Source organism: Antedon bifida, chromosome 9, assembly GCF_963402885.1.
Source record: "Antedon bifida chromosome 9, ecAntBifi1.1, whole genome shotgun sequence".
Taxonomy (NCBI): Eukaryota; Metazoa; Echinodermata; class Crinoidea; order Comatulida; family Antedonidae; genus Antedon; species Antedon bifida.
This window is the reverse complement of record NC_136234.1, coordinates 16,081,729-16,096,074: the sequence shown is the minus strand read 5'-3', so window position 1 is coordinate 16,096,074 and position 14,346 is coordinate 16,081,729. Positions and strand designations below refer to the sequence as shown.

Here is a 14,346-nt window from a genome sequence, read left to right as displayed (position 1 = left end):
TAGTACGATAACATTCATTGAGAAGAAAAAATTTAACTAATCTAAACATCATAAAAACTAATCTTCATTTTAAAAACTTACAGATTGATATTTGAATTTGTGCTTGCAGTCAATAAGTACGATTTCGCATTTGTAAATTCCTGTTCTTTTGGTGTAACATTCAATGCCATGTTTGGTACTGGAGATCTTGCGGAAGCAACTGAAGGAGAAGTAGGTTTTGAAGATTTATTATTTAATATTTCAGCTGCTGGTGGTGATGGTGCAACCTCGGTTGCCTCTTGTGAAATTGGTTCATTTGTAGCAACTCCATTAGGCTGCTGAACTTCAGCCGAAACTTCAGGACTGGACATCGTGTTGAGAGCTGAATATACGCGATACGCACACCCAAAATTGTAGTGTGAAAGAAATCAAGAAAGACTAATATTTTTTATCTATTTTGACCGCCTTTAAGGAGTAGAGGACACAGATTGTCTATTGCCCCAAACGTCTCTTGCATGAATATTCAATATTCAATCTTGTAACAATACCTACCGTAACCTCGTTTACGTTGCCTTGGCTTCACAAACAAAATAGTGTAGATCACAGGTTTGTTGTATGTCAACCCCACAGACAGTGACGTAATATGTTGAGGGCGCTATGCTTAAATTATGGCTCTGATTTTTCCATAAAGAGATTTCCATAGAGAGAGAAAATCATAAGGCTAATATCTATGAATTTGTCTTAGTCAATTTGTTTACACCTATAAATAAATGTTTGACATTTATTTCATTTATCTACGGACTTTCTTCGCTAGTTTGTACAATGCAGTTGTTTGTAGGTTGTATACTGACTGTATTTTATACCTTTATAAAATATAAAGTTTGTTCTTTACACCACAATTAGTAGTTAATTTTTTTTAAATTTATTTTTAACAATTTGATCACAATAAATTGCAGTATACAGTAAAATAAAGCAAAAAATGAGATTTTTATTTCCATTTATATCTTCATAAACAGCAGTTCAATGCTTGATAACTTTTTAATCACATACATAATAATTAATAAAACAGACTAGCCGAGGCATACATAGACCCTTTTCTAACATTATTTCCTAAATTATTTTTCAAAATAAATGTTTGAAATTAAACATTATTATTATCATTAGTATTTCCAATAATCATTTAATTTTCTATTTAAAAAAATGTTTTTTAAATTATAAATACATAAATTATGACGATGTTATTGATTACGTAATGTGTATTTCACCTTTGGTCAAAGGTCAGATAAGACCGATATTTTGCATACATTTTATCAGAAGAGTCGTGTTTGTGCATCGCGGTGAGAGAACCTTGGCCTCTTAAATCTTTTAAAATCTTCTTTCCGGGCTGTAGCGAGTAAATGCAAAGCCTTATCAAGTTATATCAGACTATAATACCTTGTAGAGACCATAACAGGTAAAGAACAATTATTTATATAGTTTTTCTAATGAAATTAAGCTAGGCCCTCTCTCCTATAATAAACTGAGACTTCAAAATGTCAAATCGTACCTGTCTTGTTGTAGTTTAGTAGGCCTGGGCCAGAGTACTCTTCTACTACTGTAGTACTAGTACTGTATTGTACACTGTAGTACATAGTATGGTAGTATAGTGATACCTTAGTAGTATGCCTAAAAATAGTTTTTGTTGATAGTGTATCAAAGCCTAATTAATGTAAATGTATTTTTGTTGGATTTATTTGTTTTTTTATGTTTATTCTATTGTGATATTTATAAATATTGGTACATTTTTAATAATGTCAAAGTACAGATTAGGTGATACGTGAAAAGTTTAACAATATTTTTAATATTTTTTCTGGAAAGAAAAATATATACATACAAGTTAAATTCTACTAGAGCGCATGTTAATATGCACTTAATATAATTTTATATCATTCACAAGCCTACAGGATTAGTATGCCTGCATAATACACAAAACAAACACAAACATTTGATTAAAAAAATATTAATTTTTTCAATATCAGTTTATTTCAGAAACAAAGTCCATATACACGTACTGTACTTTACTAGCCTATGCATATTTACTTAAAACATACAAGTTGTCATTGTATATTTACCTAATAGGCCTACCGTATAAATAGTAATTATAGTATACATTTTTTGTATATATATTTTTTTGCTATCCTTAAAACAAAACTTCTTTTGTTTAGTTTATAATATCATATATTGATTTATTTGAAATTCACGCTGATCAATTGAGCCCATTCTTTACTGATTGATTACGCCACCTCTGTAAATTAGTATGAAATGAATGAATAACTAATTTATCCATTGCAGATTATTTGTGGTCACTGACCATTTTAAAAAGAAAGTTTTTGTTTTGCTTTTAACTACCCACTTCACATCCTGGTTCAGGATATTGAGAAATCTTCTTTGTTTTCAAATTTATTATTTCAAGCTTGGTGGAAAACCGTTATGCTTCAAAGGTCTTTTGTGCCTAGCTTATTTGGATAAACAGACCTTCAATTTATTTTATTTTTTTCAAGACATCTGATGAAAACATTATAAAACAATTCAGGTACTGTAAAATAAAAAGGTTTCAGTCTCTAGAAGAACAATGCTGCACCATTGTCATGTATTTTATATTGTTGTTTGTGCCTGAAAATTGAATATTTAAAATAAATATATAATTGTTGGGTCAGTCAAGCCTGAAACAAATAATTTTAAAAAAAACATCAAACAAACAAGATGAAAAAATGAATTAAGCATTGGTGGAAATATATAAATACAGATTTTTTTTAAACAACAAAATAGAAACAATTCAATTTTTATACTATAAAAGTATACGATTGAATGGAAAAAATCACATCTGAAATCACTAACCCTGCTGAATGATACTTAATAACAAGTAATCAAACTTTTGTTTTTACGCAGGCAGGGTGGAAAGATAACGTGGAGCATTATGCTGCGTGTGTTTGGCATACTAGGAATCGTAGCGCTACTACTAGTATTACTCTGGTCATGGGGCTGGGAAATAGCGAAGGAATTCTACACAAAACCGGTGACATTTGAAGGAGTTCGACATCCAAATGATCAGAAGGCTCCCTATCCTGGTGGAAATATGGACAATCTATGGTGGTTTGTACATGTATGTATTGTTTATGGCATTAACTTGAACAACTTAAGGGTTTTATGTATTATCTCTATTGTGTATTGTGTGATGAAAGTTCCTCTCTATACTAAACAAATACTGTGTAAACACTATAGTCTACAGGACTACTATCAGTCCCAACTTGTGAAATATCGGAAGAATTTATGAAAGCTTTAGCAAAACAATAGAGGGTGCTACAAAAATTGAAAAATACTGTACAGTACAACAAACTATGCACACAACAAAATTTTAGGTATTGGCATCTACAATTAAACAATGCCAAATGCTTTCCAGATGTGGCAATGGTGGAATTTGCACGTCTCTTTCGTCTTTAGCTAACAACAGGGTCTGATGGTAAGCCTCATAGGGAGAAATATTGCATTTTAGCGGGAGACAGGAGAATAACTCAAAATAAGGAGAATAATTAAAACTTTCGAGAACCTTTTGCAATTATCAGGAAACCTGGGAAATCTGACTACTAAAGTTACCATTGTGTTTTAGTAAAAAAAAAAGTACTCACGTTTGTTCTTTTTTACAGATATCAGACATTCATCTATCAAGATTTAAAGATCCGTTAAGGACTGAAGAATTTAAAGTGTTTTGTAATGAGGACTTGAGTGCAATAAATCCACCCCTAGTACTTGCAACAGGTAAAATAAATTATAATCTTACAGACATTAATTACACTGTACAGTCTTTTTCTATGTGAACAACATAGCATGGCGTACAGTAACATCCCTTTCCAATGATATAACTTAATGTATTTTTAATGTATATTTTCTCTATTTATTATTTTGATTACTCTTTGTCTTTACTTTATTATGTTTGTTAGGATATTTCCAATTACTGTTACCACTTTTACCACCAATTACTGTTACCACCACTGAAAATCAGTGCACTAGCACTGAAAGTGCCTGCAGAATAAAGAATGAATAAATAAATAAATGTGGGACATAGACATAACACTAGCAGCAGGTCATACCACCTTTTACATAGGTGCGATTCTCAACTTATCAATCGTTTTTTTTATATTTTATATAGGTGATTTAACAGATGCTAAAAAACCTGATCACATTGGCTCTGAACAATATGAAATAGAATGGAAGTCATATTGGAGTATATTAAAATTAGCAAATATACCAGAAAGAACACATTGGGTTGATGTCCGGGGAAACCATGGTAAGAGAATTTAGGCTAGGCAATATATCTAAAAAAACAGCCCAAAGTGAAACAAATTGCAAACAGAGATTTTTTTTAAATGGTCACATATGATGATGAGATCAAAATTTGAGCATCACACCTCACTCATCCCGATGAAAATACCAGCTTTCAAGAAATTAGAAGCAAACAAACAATATTCCTGGTGTGCATGCGCTCTAAGGAAAAAACAGCCATTCTGCGATGGGAGTCAAAAAGTAACAGAATTTAAACCAATCAGATTAAAATTTGATCAAATCAAGTCCGTCCTTTTATGTCAATGTAAACAGACGAGTAACTGTATCTGTTATGTTTTCATCGCTTAAATATATCTTTTAAAAATAATATTAGAAATCAGGAATGTAGGTTAGTTGAAGTATGTGGTGCAAAGGCAGTGATTGACTTCGCAAAATATATTATCAGAAATTTATCAAATTGTAATTTTCTTAATTGGTTTTGTTTTTAGTATATAATGTAAAATTAAGTCTCTAGAATGCAATACAATATGTTATGTTGCAAAGCATGGATTAACATATTGTAATATATGTTATATATAATACAACCTATTCCTCTCCCATATTACTACTTCATTTTCTTTCTTTTTTTTCCGATAAAAATAGTTTATCATGTAGTTGTGCAGTTTTCAATAATTTTGGTTAAGTTAATTTCCTCAAAAGAAAAATGAAATAACAATACAAATTTTCAAATTTAATCTCTTCCCGACAATTAGTTTCCAGAAATTTATCAAATTGCGTTAATTTTTCGTTTTGAATACAATACTTCCTTGTTTCCTTTTGAGAATTATGAAAAATATTTCCTTATATGGTAATCTACTTTTAGACCAGCACTTAAAGTGATAAACTATTTAAAATTATAAATTAATAACAACACATAAACATTACCACAATTATTTATTTCATTTCCCAACCAACAGTGAACTCTTGGTTCACCACTTACAGGAGGGAACACAAGACAAACACATACACATACAATAAAAAATATTAAACTAACAATTTGATAACTTTCTGGAAACTAATCGTCAGGAAGAGATTAAATTTGAAAATGTGTATTGTTATTTCATTTTTGACAGCTTATCTGAGGTAATCATGCCTTCTTCATCCCCCAAAAGCTGTTGGATGTATCTCAGAAAGTTGGTTCTCTGCCTTCCTGGTTTTCTTGTCCCATGTTGAGGAACATACAGAGCATACTCTTTGCATGGTTCGTCATCAGGCATTCGAAGCACGTGGCCCAGGAACTTCAATTGGCGGGATCTAACATTTTCCACTAGCGGTCTGGTCTTGGTTAGGTCATAGATAGAAGCATTTGGCATGGCACGGCACCCTATATTCATTTGATATAAATAATATTTTTATTGTTTATTTGTTTCAGATTTATTTCATGTTTTATCCAAAAATGATGATAGTAGCTATTTTAGGTAAGCTTCATTTATTTATTAATAAAATGAATTAATCAAAATTAAATTATTTTCCAGTTTCTATTATATGTTTTATCTTTTTCTCTTTATCATAGAAAGTATTCCATTTCTGGCCAAAAAGGTGATGTTAACTCCTTTGTAGTAGAAAAAAAGTTTTCGTTTGGTACATATTCTTTTGTGGCAGTCGATGCTCTGTTAGATCCAGGCCCAGGAAGGCCATTTAATTTCTTTGGCGCAATAGAAGAGGTAAGAACAAATATATAAATGCTTATGTGTGAACCAGGTTATGGTATGTACTGAACCATGACCGGTCTCTGGTGCTTATGTGTGAACCAGGTTGTAGTGTGTACTGAACCATGACCGGCCTCTGGTGCTTATGTTTGAACCAGGTTGTAGTGTGTACTGAACCATGACTGGTCTCTGGTGCTTATGTGTGAACCAGGTTATGGTGTGTACTAAACCATGACTGGTCTCTGGTGCTTACATGTGAACCAGGTTTATATGGTGTGTACTGAACCATGGCTGGTCTCTGGTACTAGTGTGTGAACCAGGTTGTAGTGTGTACTGAACCATGACTGGTCTCTGGTGCTTATGTGTGAGCCAGGTTATGTAGTGTCGTAAAAGCTATGAGCGCTCCCTCCCAGGGGCCTCAAAGCATGAGAAACCTCAATGCAACTACCCAGTGTTGGAGGGCCCCTTAGGAGTGCAAAAACAGGGGTCTTTTCCCCCTGCGTTACGCCACTGCACTTTATATACCATATCATTTATATGTAGGTTCATATAATGACTCACAAAAAACATATAGACATGATGAGGCCTCATCAGCAATTTAGCATATCAGATCATAAGCACAGATTGAAGAAACAAAAACCTATTCAAACTACAAATACAGAGTGTTTAGCACTGTACAAAGTATTAGTAAGCAAACATGCATTGAAACTTGTCAAAAAATTAATGACGGGTTTTTTTTCATGGTAGCTGTTAGCAACAGAAATGTCTTTTCCTGATGTAACATGAATAAGTGCAATTAGGATGATGTGTATTTCATTGCTTGTACAGTAATATGCATTTTACTTTTATACTCAAAAGTTACAAACATAATCATATTAAGTTTACATAAGAAAAAGAAAGTAATTATATTTTAATTATAAATATAGCACACTTGACAGCATCAAAACAAAGTATTGTAGGTTTTTATTGCCTTTGGCAAACTTTACTAGACATTTTTAGTTTCGTTTAACCATTATTAGCAGAAATACATACAGTTGAAATATAGGAATCTGTTTACTCGGACCAAGTTATCAAAGAACAAAGAAGTTGAATCCAATTCATTAAACTTAAACAGAAAGGATGTTATGTCTAATGGTGTTTATCAGTTTGCTGTTTGCCAAAGCTGTTACAGAAGAACAGGACGTTGAGTTTGATTCACAGTATTATTCCAACAAAAAAGGGATTCAAGCTGTTAAAATCATTCCGTCAAGTAAAGAGTACAATGTTTCATATAGTGTTGGCAACAATAGCTCCCAACAATACACATCAAAGTTGACAAACCTAAAATGCGAACTGTTTATCTCCTTCAAAGTACAAAAAGATGTTGGATTATACACCTGCCAAGATGACGATAATCGGTATTTTCTGATTCCTTCACGTGTTGAACAAAAGAATACGCAATATTCTAATTACAGAATTTCCTGTGAAGATTTCATGGACTACATCATAGAAGGTGAAGAACTAACAATCAAATGTAAGGTGAAACAGATAAAAACACAGAACAAACAAAATAAATTGACAATTGGATGGATCCAAGGGAAAAACAACATTACAAAGTCGTATAATTTAAATAGGAACACAATGAGTTTTAATCAGACCTTTGAAGGGTATGAACGGGGAGATGGTATATTCTTTTACTGTATTACAAGAAGTATGTCTTCGGTGATTAAAAACCATCGGTGCTATACATTGCTTTTAAAAGTTTATCCTAGACAATTAAGAGTGGAAATAAAGAAAATACATGAATATTGTTTTAAGTGTGAGGCTACAGGAGGGTCTAGTGAGGAACACTACACTTGGATGTTAAACGGACAAAACTTAAATAATTATGGCAATGAAAGATGCTTCACCGATTTAACAGCTGGTGATTACGTTGTGAAGTGTCTGGTGACAACTAATGCTCGAAGTAGTTCTGATGAGAAAGAATTTACAGTGAAAGATGCCAAAGAGAGTGCCAACATCCTTACCATAACACTGATATCAACTATAGTCATTCTGTTGATAGTGGTGTTCATTCTCATCTACCCACTCAAGAGAAAATATGGCACAACTCCACAACCTGCTGGAAGTCATCAGAGAAACAGCACCACTATGAATTCCATCAGTAGGCCTACTACTAACGTTCCACCTACAATATGTGCTGATGATGGAGTGTACTACACAATTAAAGATACAGCAAAGAGTTCCGAGACTAACTTTATCTATGGTAGGGATCAGAACGCAGATGCCGACAATAACCGCAGAGAAGAAGTTAGCAAAAAAGATGCTGAAGTACCACATGATTATTTTACATTGGAGAAATAATCAGAAATTTTTTTCGGAAACTCACAGTAAAAAAAGGGACATTGTTTCACAATATTGTATCGTTAGGAAAATATTAAAACCAAATTGAACCAATAATATAGCTTATCAAGTATATGTAGGTTCATATCATAAAAGAATTATTATGATGATGATGTCTGATCAGCAATTTAACATATCAGGCCATAAGCACAGATTGAAGAAACAAAAACTTATTCAAACTACAAATACAGAGTTTGCAGAAATGTTTAGCACTGTACAAAGTATTAGTAAGCAAAGTCAAACATGCATTGAAACTTGTAAAAAAATTAATGGGGTTTTTTTTTTCATGGTAGCTGTTAGCAACCGAAACAAACACACAGTTTCAATACGTTGTAATCTTATGAAATTATACTGCTATTTGAATGCATATTATAATTTTAGACAAAGTATATAGTGTATAAATATAACAAAATATGGCAATTGAATATATATCAGTTTGTTAATATCTAACTAATACTTTCTGTCTATGTATTTTAACTTGGTTTTTTTTTATATTTAAGTGTGCCCTATATTAATTTGTTTAATCCACTAAGTTATTACCTGGAAGTGCGTATCCTAATAGTTGAGTTTTCAGATAATATTCTGTTTAAAAATAGTCTTACAAAAAGCGCCTTTGCATTAATATTAAAATACAATGTTAACTAAAATATTTGGTTTGTGCTTGATTATTTTGAATTCCACTACAATCTGTCACTTCATGATTGCTGCAGCAAGAAAAAAAGTGTGATGTTGATATTTGATTGGTTACATTAGAATATAATAATAATAATAGAAGCTAAAAGAGGAAAGGACATACATCATATGAAATGGATTGATGACATCAAAGAATGGATCAACAATTTTAAAGACCGCTTACAGGTATAGCAATGGTCTATAATAAAAACTATTTGCTACGTCACGAATTATAGCCAGCTAAGCACCGTTTACAGACCGCTTATAGCAATCTGCCCCTGGTTATGGTGTGTACTGAACCATGACCAGTCACTGGTTCTTATGATGTGTGAACCAGGTTTATATAGTGTGTACTGAACAATGACCAGTCTCTGTTGCTTATGTGTGGACCAGGTTTATATAGTGTGTACTGAACCATGACCGGTGTTTATGTGTAAACCAACCTGATGTGTGAACCATCTTTAATTACCCAACCATTTTTTGTGATTTTTGGAAAATGTTAGTTAAATAAAGATTTTAAAATTGTTCATAATATTGTGTGGTTTTTCTTGTAGCCTGAATTAAAGAAAATTGAAGATCTTTCACAAACAACATTAAAAAGTAACCAAACGGTTTTCTTTGGTCATTATCCAACATCCATCATCGTAACCGACCATGCACGACTAACAAATATTTTGCAGTAAGTAGTCTTCCATTCATTTAAGGGTTAAAATGTATCATTTTATTTAATTTTATATTAGGCCCAGTACTTACCATGTAAATTTTATGTATTTTAAATTATTTTGATTTTCATCAGAAATGGAATTGCGTACTTGTGCGGTCATTTGCATAACCTTATGGGTGGTGTCAGTCACATGCAAACTTTGCATCGGACTGGGTCGTTAGAGCTTGAGGTCAAAGACTGGAAGGACAATCGCATGTAAGACATAAACACACATTATTTTAAATGTTGTTGTCATTATTTAACACTTTCAATTGAATTGTCAAATGAATTTCCTGGTCTCGAGGACAAATAAAGTTATGAACTATTTTAATTTTTTTCCAGATACCGGGTAGTAGCGTTTGACCATGATATGTTATCATTTGCTGAAAAACGTTTTGGTGAATGGCCTCTCGTTGTCATCACAAACCCAAAAGCAGCACGTTTTATGGCGCCAAAACACGAACCATTGGGGAAAATTCAGCATTCAACGCATATACGGTATGTGTGTTTATTTTTTATAGGAATGTAATAGCAGATCTTGCCATACACATGCAACTATGTAAATATTGTAAAGCTCTGCCTAAACCATCAAACTAGTGTGGTGTGTCCAAATATGGTAGTGATGTGGCCAAATATGGTTGTGATATGACATCATCATGTCTATATATGGGCACATATATTTTTTTGTCACATAAAGTTTGATAGTGTAGACAGATCTTTAAACTTTATAAAAACCTTTTTTTTTCTACTGCAGTTTGCTTGTATTTTCACCCAATGAGATTGTCTCTGTAACAGTGTTTATAAATGAAGAGCAAGTAGGCATAGCTGAACATGTAGAAGGACCACTATATGTATTACCATGGAAACCAAACAATTTCGCAGAAGGGATGCATTATATGAAAGTTATTGCTAAGGTAATATATACTTTTTAAATATAATTTGGATTATCAAGAAAGCGCATATCTGCATTTTAAAGTACAAAGATCTAACCCCAAAGTGGTGGAGATCGATTTGATGTAATGGTAAGGTACTATCATGTGAGCTTGAGGGTTTGAGACCTGACTGTGTCATGTTGTTGGTATCCTCAGGCAAAATGCTTTACACTCATTGCCTCGCCCTTCAGATGAGATGTAAAGCTATTGGTCCTGTGTACATAACGTGCATTATATAGAACTACAGTAGATTGAAACATGCACTATTTTAAGCAATCTATTTTATTCTAGGATTCTGCAAATCAAGTATCAGAGTCCAGTCAAGAGTTTTCTATAGATGGCAGCCGACCTCTACAGCGGCTAGCTGGGGCAATCGTACTCATGACGGATATTCCAGCATTGGTGAGTTATGATATATAGTTGAATTTTTGGTTGCATGCTAATTCAACAGTCTTTCTAAACGCATTTTAATTGATTCATCATCTTCTGTACTCTGGAACCATTTCAAAGATGCATGTCCAAAAATGGTAGTTCACCCCATTTGGTATATATATATTAAATGCCAATTTTAACTCTAATTTTCTTTTTTACAGTTCTTATCTCTTTATGTAATTGAAGTTTTAGTACTAGTCATTCCACTAATTGTTATACGAAGAAACACAAGACCAATACCAAGTAAGTGATATGTGTAAAAAGAAATGTTTTAAAGAAAGTATTATTTAGTCTTTTATAAAACACCCAAGTGTATCATTTTGTCTCATGATATATCCTATCGCTAAGAAGACAGATAGCATGCCTAGCCTGACTACAGGAAGAAGCCTAGGCCCATGTTGAAATAATTCACAGTAGGTGTGTTACTATTTGCATACTAATTACATTTTTATGCAGCACACATCTCCCACAATTCAGTGCAAATCTCCCATAATTCAGTGCACGTCACACAATTCAGTGCACATCTCCCGCAATTCAGTGCACATCTCCCACAATTCAGTGTACATCTCCCACAATTCAGTGTACATCTCCCACAATTCAGTGCACATCTCCCACAATTCAGTGCATATACTCAGACAGACCTGAAGATTATTAAATGCAAATATTTAAATGAATAAAGTAGACAAATTGCATTCTTTTATTTTAGATTACTAGCAAGATGCAATTTCCAAAGCCTTAGTATACCTTGTTCATCACGATTTCTCATTCTATCCACAATTCAGCGCAAATCTCCCACAATTCAGTGTTACATTCTTTTATTTTAGATTACCAGCAAGATGCAATTTCCAAAGCCTTAGTATACCTTGTTCATCACGATTTCTTTTTCTATCCACAATTCAGTGCAAATCTCCCACAATTCAGTGTTACATTCTTTTATTTTAGATTACCAGCAAGATGCAATTTCCAAAGCCTTAGTATACCTTGTTCATCACGATTTCTTCTTCTATTCTTTGCTGTTAATGGGACTTTATCCAGCAATCGGTAGGTCTTGTTTAATAATAATATTATTAAGTATAATTTAATTTTGACTGTCTAATATTTATGATATGAATACATAAATTGTAGTCGATGCAAACTATTTTAAATTTTTTTGTGAAATATTGGGCTGACTTGACATTGCAATAGAGGGGCATGTCTGCAATATAAATTCGCCAAAATTTTGCACTCAGAATTCAGTTTGTATGTATGGTTTATTGTACTCTATAGTTTTGAATCTATCCCCTTTTCAGTTTACTTTTGCTTCATCTATTCTACACTCATGTTTTCTTTTAATAATTTGTCTTTCTGTTCTTTCTCTTTATCTCTTTATTCTTACTCTTAAGTACAAAAGTATGTACCAATTATTATCTTTTATATTTACAATTTCATTTAAATGATTCTTGACTATTTTCAGGCCCATGGATATTTGGTCAGATGGTACAAGATAGAGTTGGAGTTTCCTTGTTGTATGGTATTTATGTTGAGGGTAAATGGATTCCAGAAAAGTTTTCATATACTATAATATTTATGGACGTAAGTATATTCCTATTTAATATTCTTCACTAGTTTTTAAATAAGATAAAATGTTTTTGAATCACAGCCTCACTCTCTAATAAACTAACAATTTTTATGTAAATATTTATAGTTGACACATACTTAGCCTTTCAGACATTTAGAAAGCTTTTGACTTGCGACGACCAAAGTACGTCATATTTATTCATTGTGCGCATGTAAGGATATTTGGACTCGCTCCCCCCACCTCAGCACAGTTTTGATGATTTCTAGGTCCAGGCGACGACCGACGACACATTTTCTTTGGAGTGGAGTTGTGGCTTGGTGGTTATGATGCTTGGCTACCACTCCAAGGGTCCTGGGTTCAAGTCCCGTCACATGTCAGGGACTTGTAATAAGACTTTGTTTATGTAGAGCATCTTGTGTAGATGTTTGTCTTGTGAACCTCTGAAGGTCCCTAATGATCAGCAATTGCTGGATGGATCACCCTCATTAAATATCATCATTAAATCAAAAGCTTCCTAATGTCAAAATAAGTCATCAGTAATGAGACAGATGATTAAAATCTTATTAATTGTTATCTTTTTTTTTATTTAAGATGCTACTAATTCAACTACCAATAACAATTTATCTTGCTGTTTCCATTTCTTATCGTAAAAGTCAAACGATTCAACGTGTGCGCTTCAAATCCGGACCAATAGTACAATTTGTGAAAAACATTTTTAAAGTGATTGGCGGGTTGGTTTGTCACGCTCTATTAATTCCCGCAATTATATGGCAGTGCTATGAATGTGTATGTATACGACGATGCTATGGTACAATCGGATTATTCTTATCGCCAGCATTTTTATGGCGGTTCATTCTTTTCTTTGTACTCATTCTCAAAGCTTATGTAGTCGGTAGAAAACAGATAAATGCGGGTAACGGAAAGTCCTAATCGTGGGAAAGATTGCTGGCAACATTTGTAAAAAACAACTGTATTTTTTACTTGTTATATATGATACATATTGAATCTTGTGTATAATGTGTATACAAATTTGTCTTTTTCATGGCAAAAAAAATCCTAAAAATTATATTTTTAAGTGGATTTAACATTAATGATGTAGCAATCAACCACTAGTGCACCATATCTCATCTCTCTGAACACACCAGTTTGACTGTTATTTCTAAAGCTCTGTCTACACTATCAAACTTTATGTGACAAAAAAGTGTGATGTGACCAAATATGGTAGTGATATGCTTAAATATGGTAGTGATATGTCAGGAGGGAAATCGAGTGCGTATATTTTTCAGTTTAGCCAATACGTATAGGAAACAATTTTTGTGTAGGTCCTGATGTGCTTTTTAATATATGTCCTACATTTATTAACAATTAAGTGTTAAAACATTTACATAATTCCAAATTAAATGCAATTTTTATTCATGTGGAATAGTAGTAATAGTACTGTCCGAAAAGTTGGCGTATCGATGTTGAGCAAACTTTTTTTATTGTAAAATGTAAATTATATACATTAAAATGTATATTAAAAGTGGGATGAAATGTCCCTGGACCGAAATCGTCCCCGGGTGTACAGTACAATGTGATGCTCATCCAAATACAGTTTAGTTTTAGTGTAAGGTAAAAGTGTGCAAGATGGCAGAGGGACATTATTTTAGTTTTGCCAGTGTAGTGATATACTTACTAGGG

General features: G+C 32.8%; 2 protein-coding genes across 4 annotated transcripts in view; one reads left to right on the top strand and one right to left on the bottom strand.

Annotated features, from left to right (window-relative positions):
• The window catches only part of LOC144852668 (radial spoke head protein 6 homolog A-like), a 115,322-nt gene extending 114,820 nt beyond the window's left edge, over window positions 1–502 (bottom strand). For both annotated transcript variants that reach the window (XM_078710607.1, XM_078710606.1), the window contains exon 1: window positions 82–502. In XM_078710607.1, coding sequence (XP_078566733.1) covers window positions 82–350 — 269 coding nt within the window. In that variant the 5' untranslated portion in view covers window positions 351–502. The remainder of the gene's footprint in view (window positions 1–81) is intronic.
• An 805-nt stretch (window positions 503–1,307) lies between these two features.
• LOC144852663 (transmembrane protein 62-like) lies at window positions 1,308–14,028 on the top strand. 2 transcript variants are annotated; one of them, XR_013614317.1, is made up of 15 exons: window positions 1,308–1,432; window positions 2,908–3,121; window positions 3,663–3,774; window positions 4,166–4,303; window positions 5,711–5,756; window positions 5,852–6,002; window positions 9,596–9,720; window positions 9,838–9,960; window positions 10,087–10,242; window positions 10,499–10,658; window positions 10,968–11,078; window positions 11,270–11,351; window positions 11,933–12,149; window positions 12,562–12,680; window positions 13,258–13,399. XR_013614317.1 is itself a non-coding variant. In XM_078710595.1 (15 exons), the coding sequence occupies exons 1-15, from the start codon at window positions 1,377–1,379 to the stop codon at window positions 13,594–13,596; spliced, it is 2,031 nt and encodes a 676-aa protein (XP_078566721.1). In that variant the 5' UTR covers window positions 1,308–1,376; the 3' UTR covers window positions 13,597–14,028. The 2 variants fall into 2 exon arrangements, 1 of the variants encoding a protein (XP_078566721.1); XM_078710595.1 differs by having other exon boundaries at window positions 12,051–12,149; window positions 13,258–14,028.
• The last annotated feature ends 318 nt before the right edge of the window (window positions 14,029–14,346 follow it).

Bases quoted from the DNA above. Each gene is read 5' to 3' on its own strand.
- LOC144852663 (XM_078710595.1), top strand. From the start codon at position 1,377: ATGCAAAGCCTTATCAAGTTATATCAGACTATAATACCTTGTAGAGAC. The intron at 3,122-3,662 runs GTATGTATTGTT...TCTTTTTTACAG, and splicing joins ATCTATGGTGGTTTGTACAT to ATATCAGACATTCATCTATC. The intron at 10,659-10,967 runs GTAATATATACT...ATTTTATTCTAG, and splicing joins ATATGAAAGTTATTGCTAAG to GATTCTGCAAATCAAGTATC.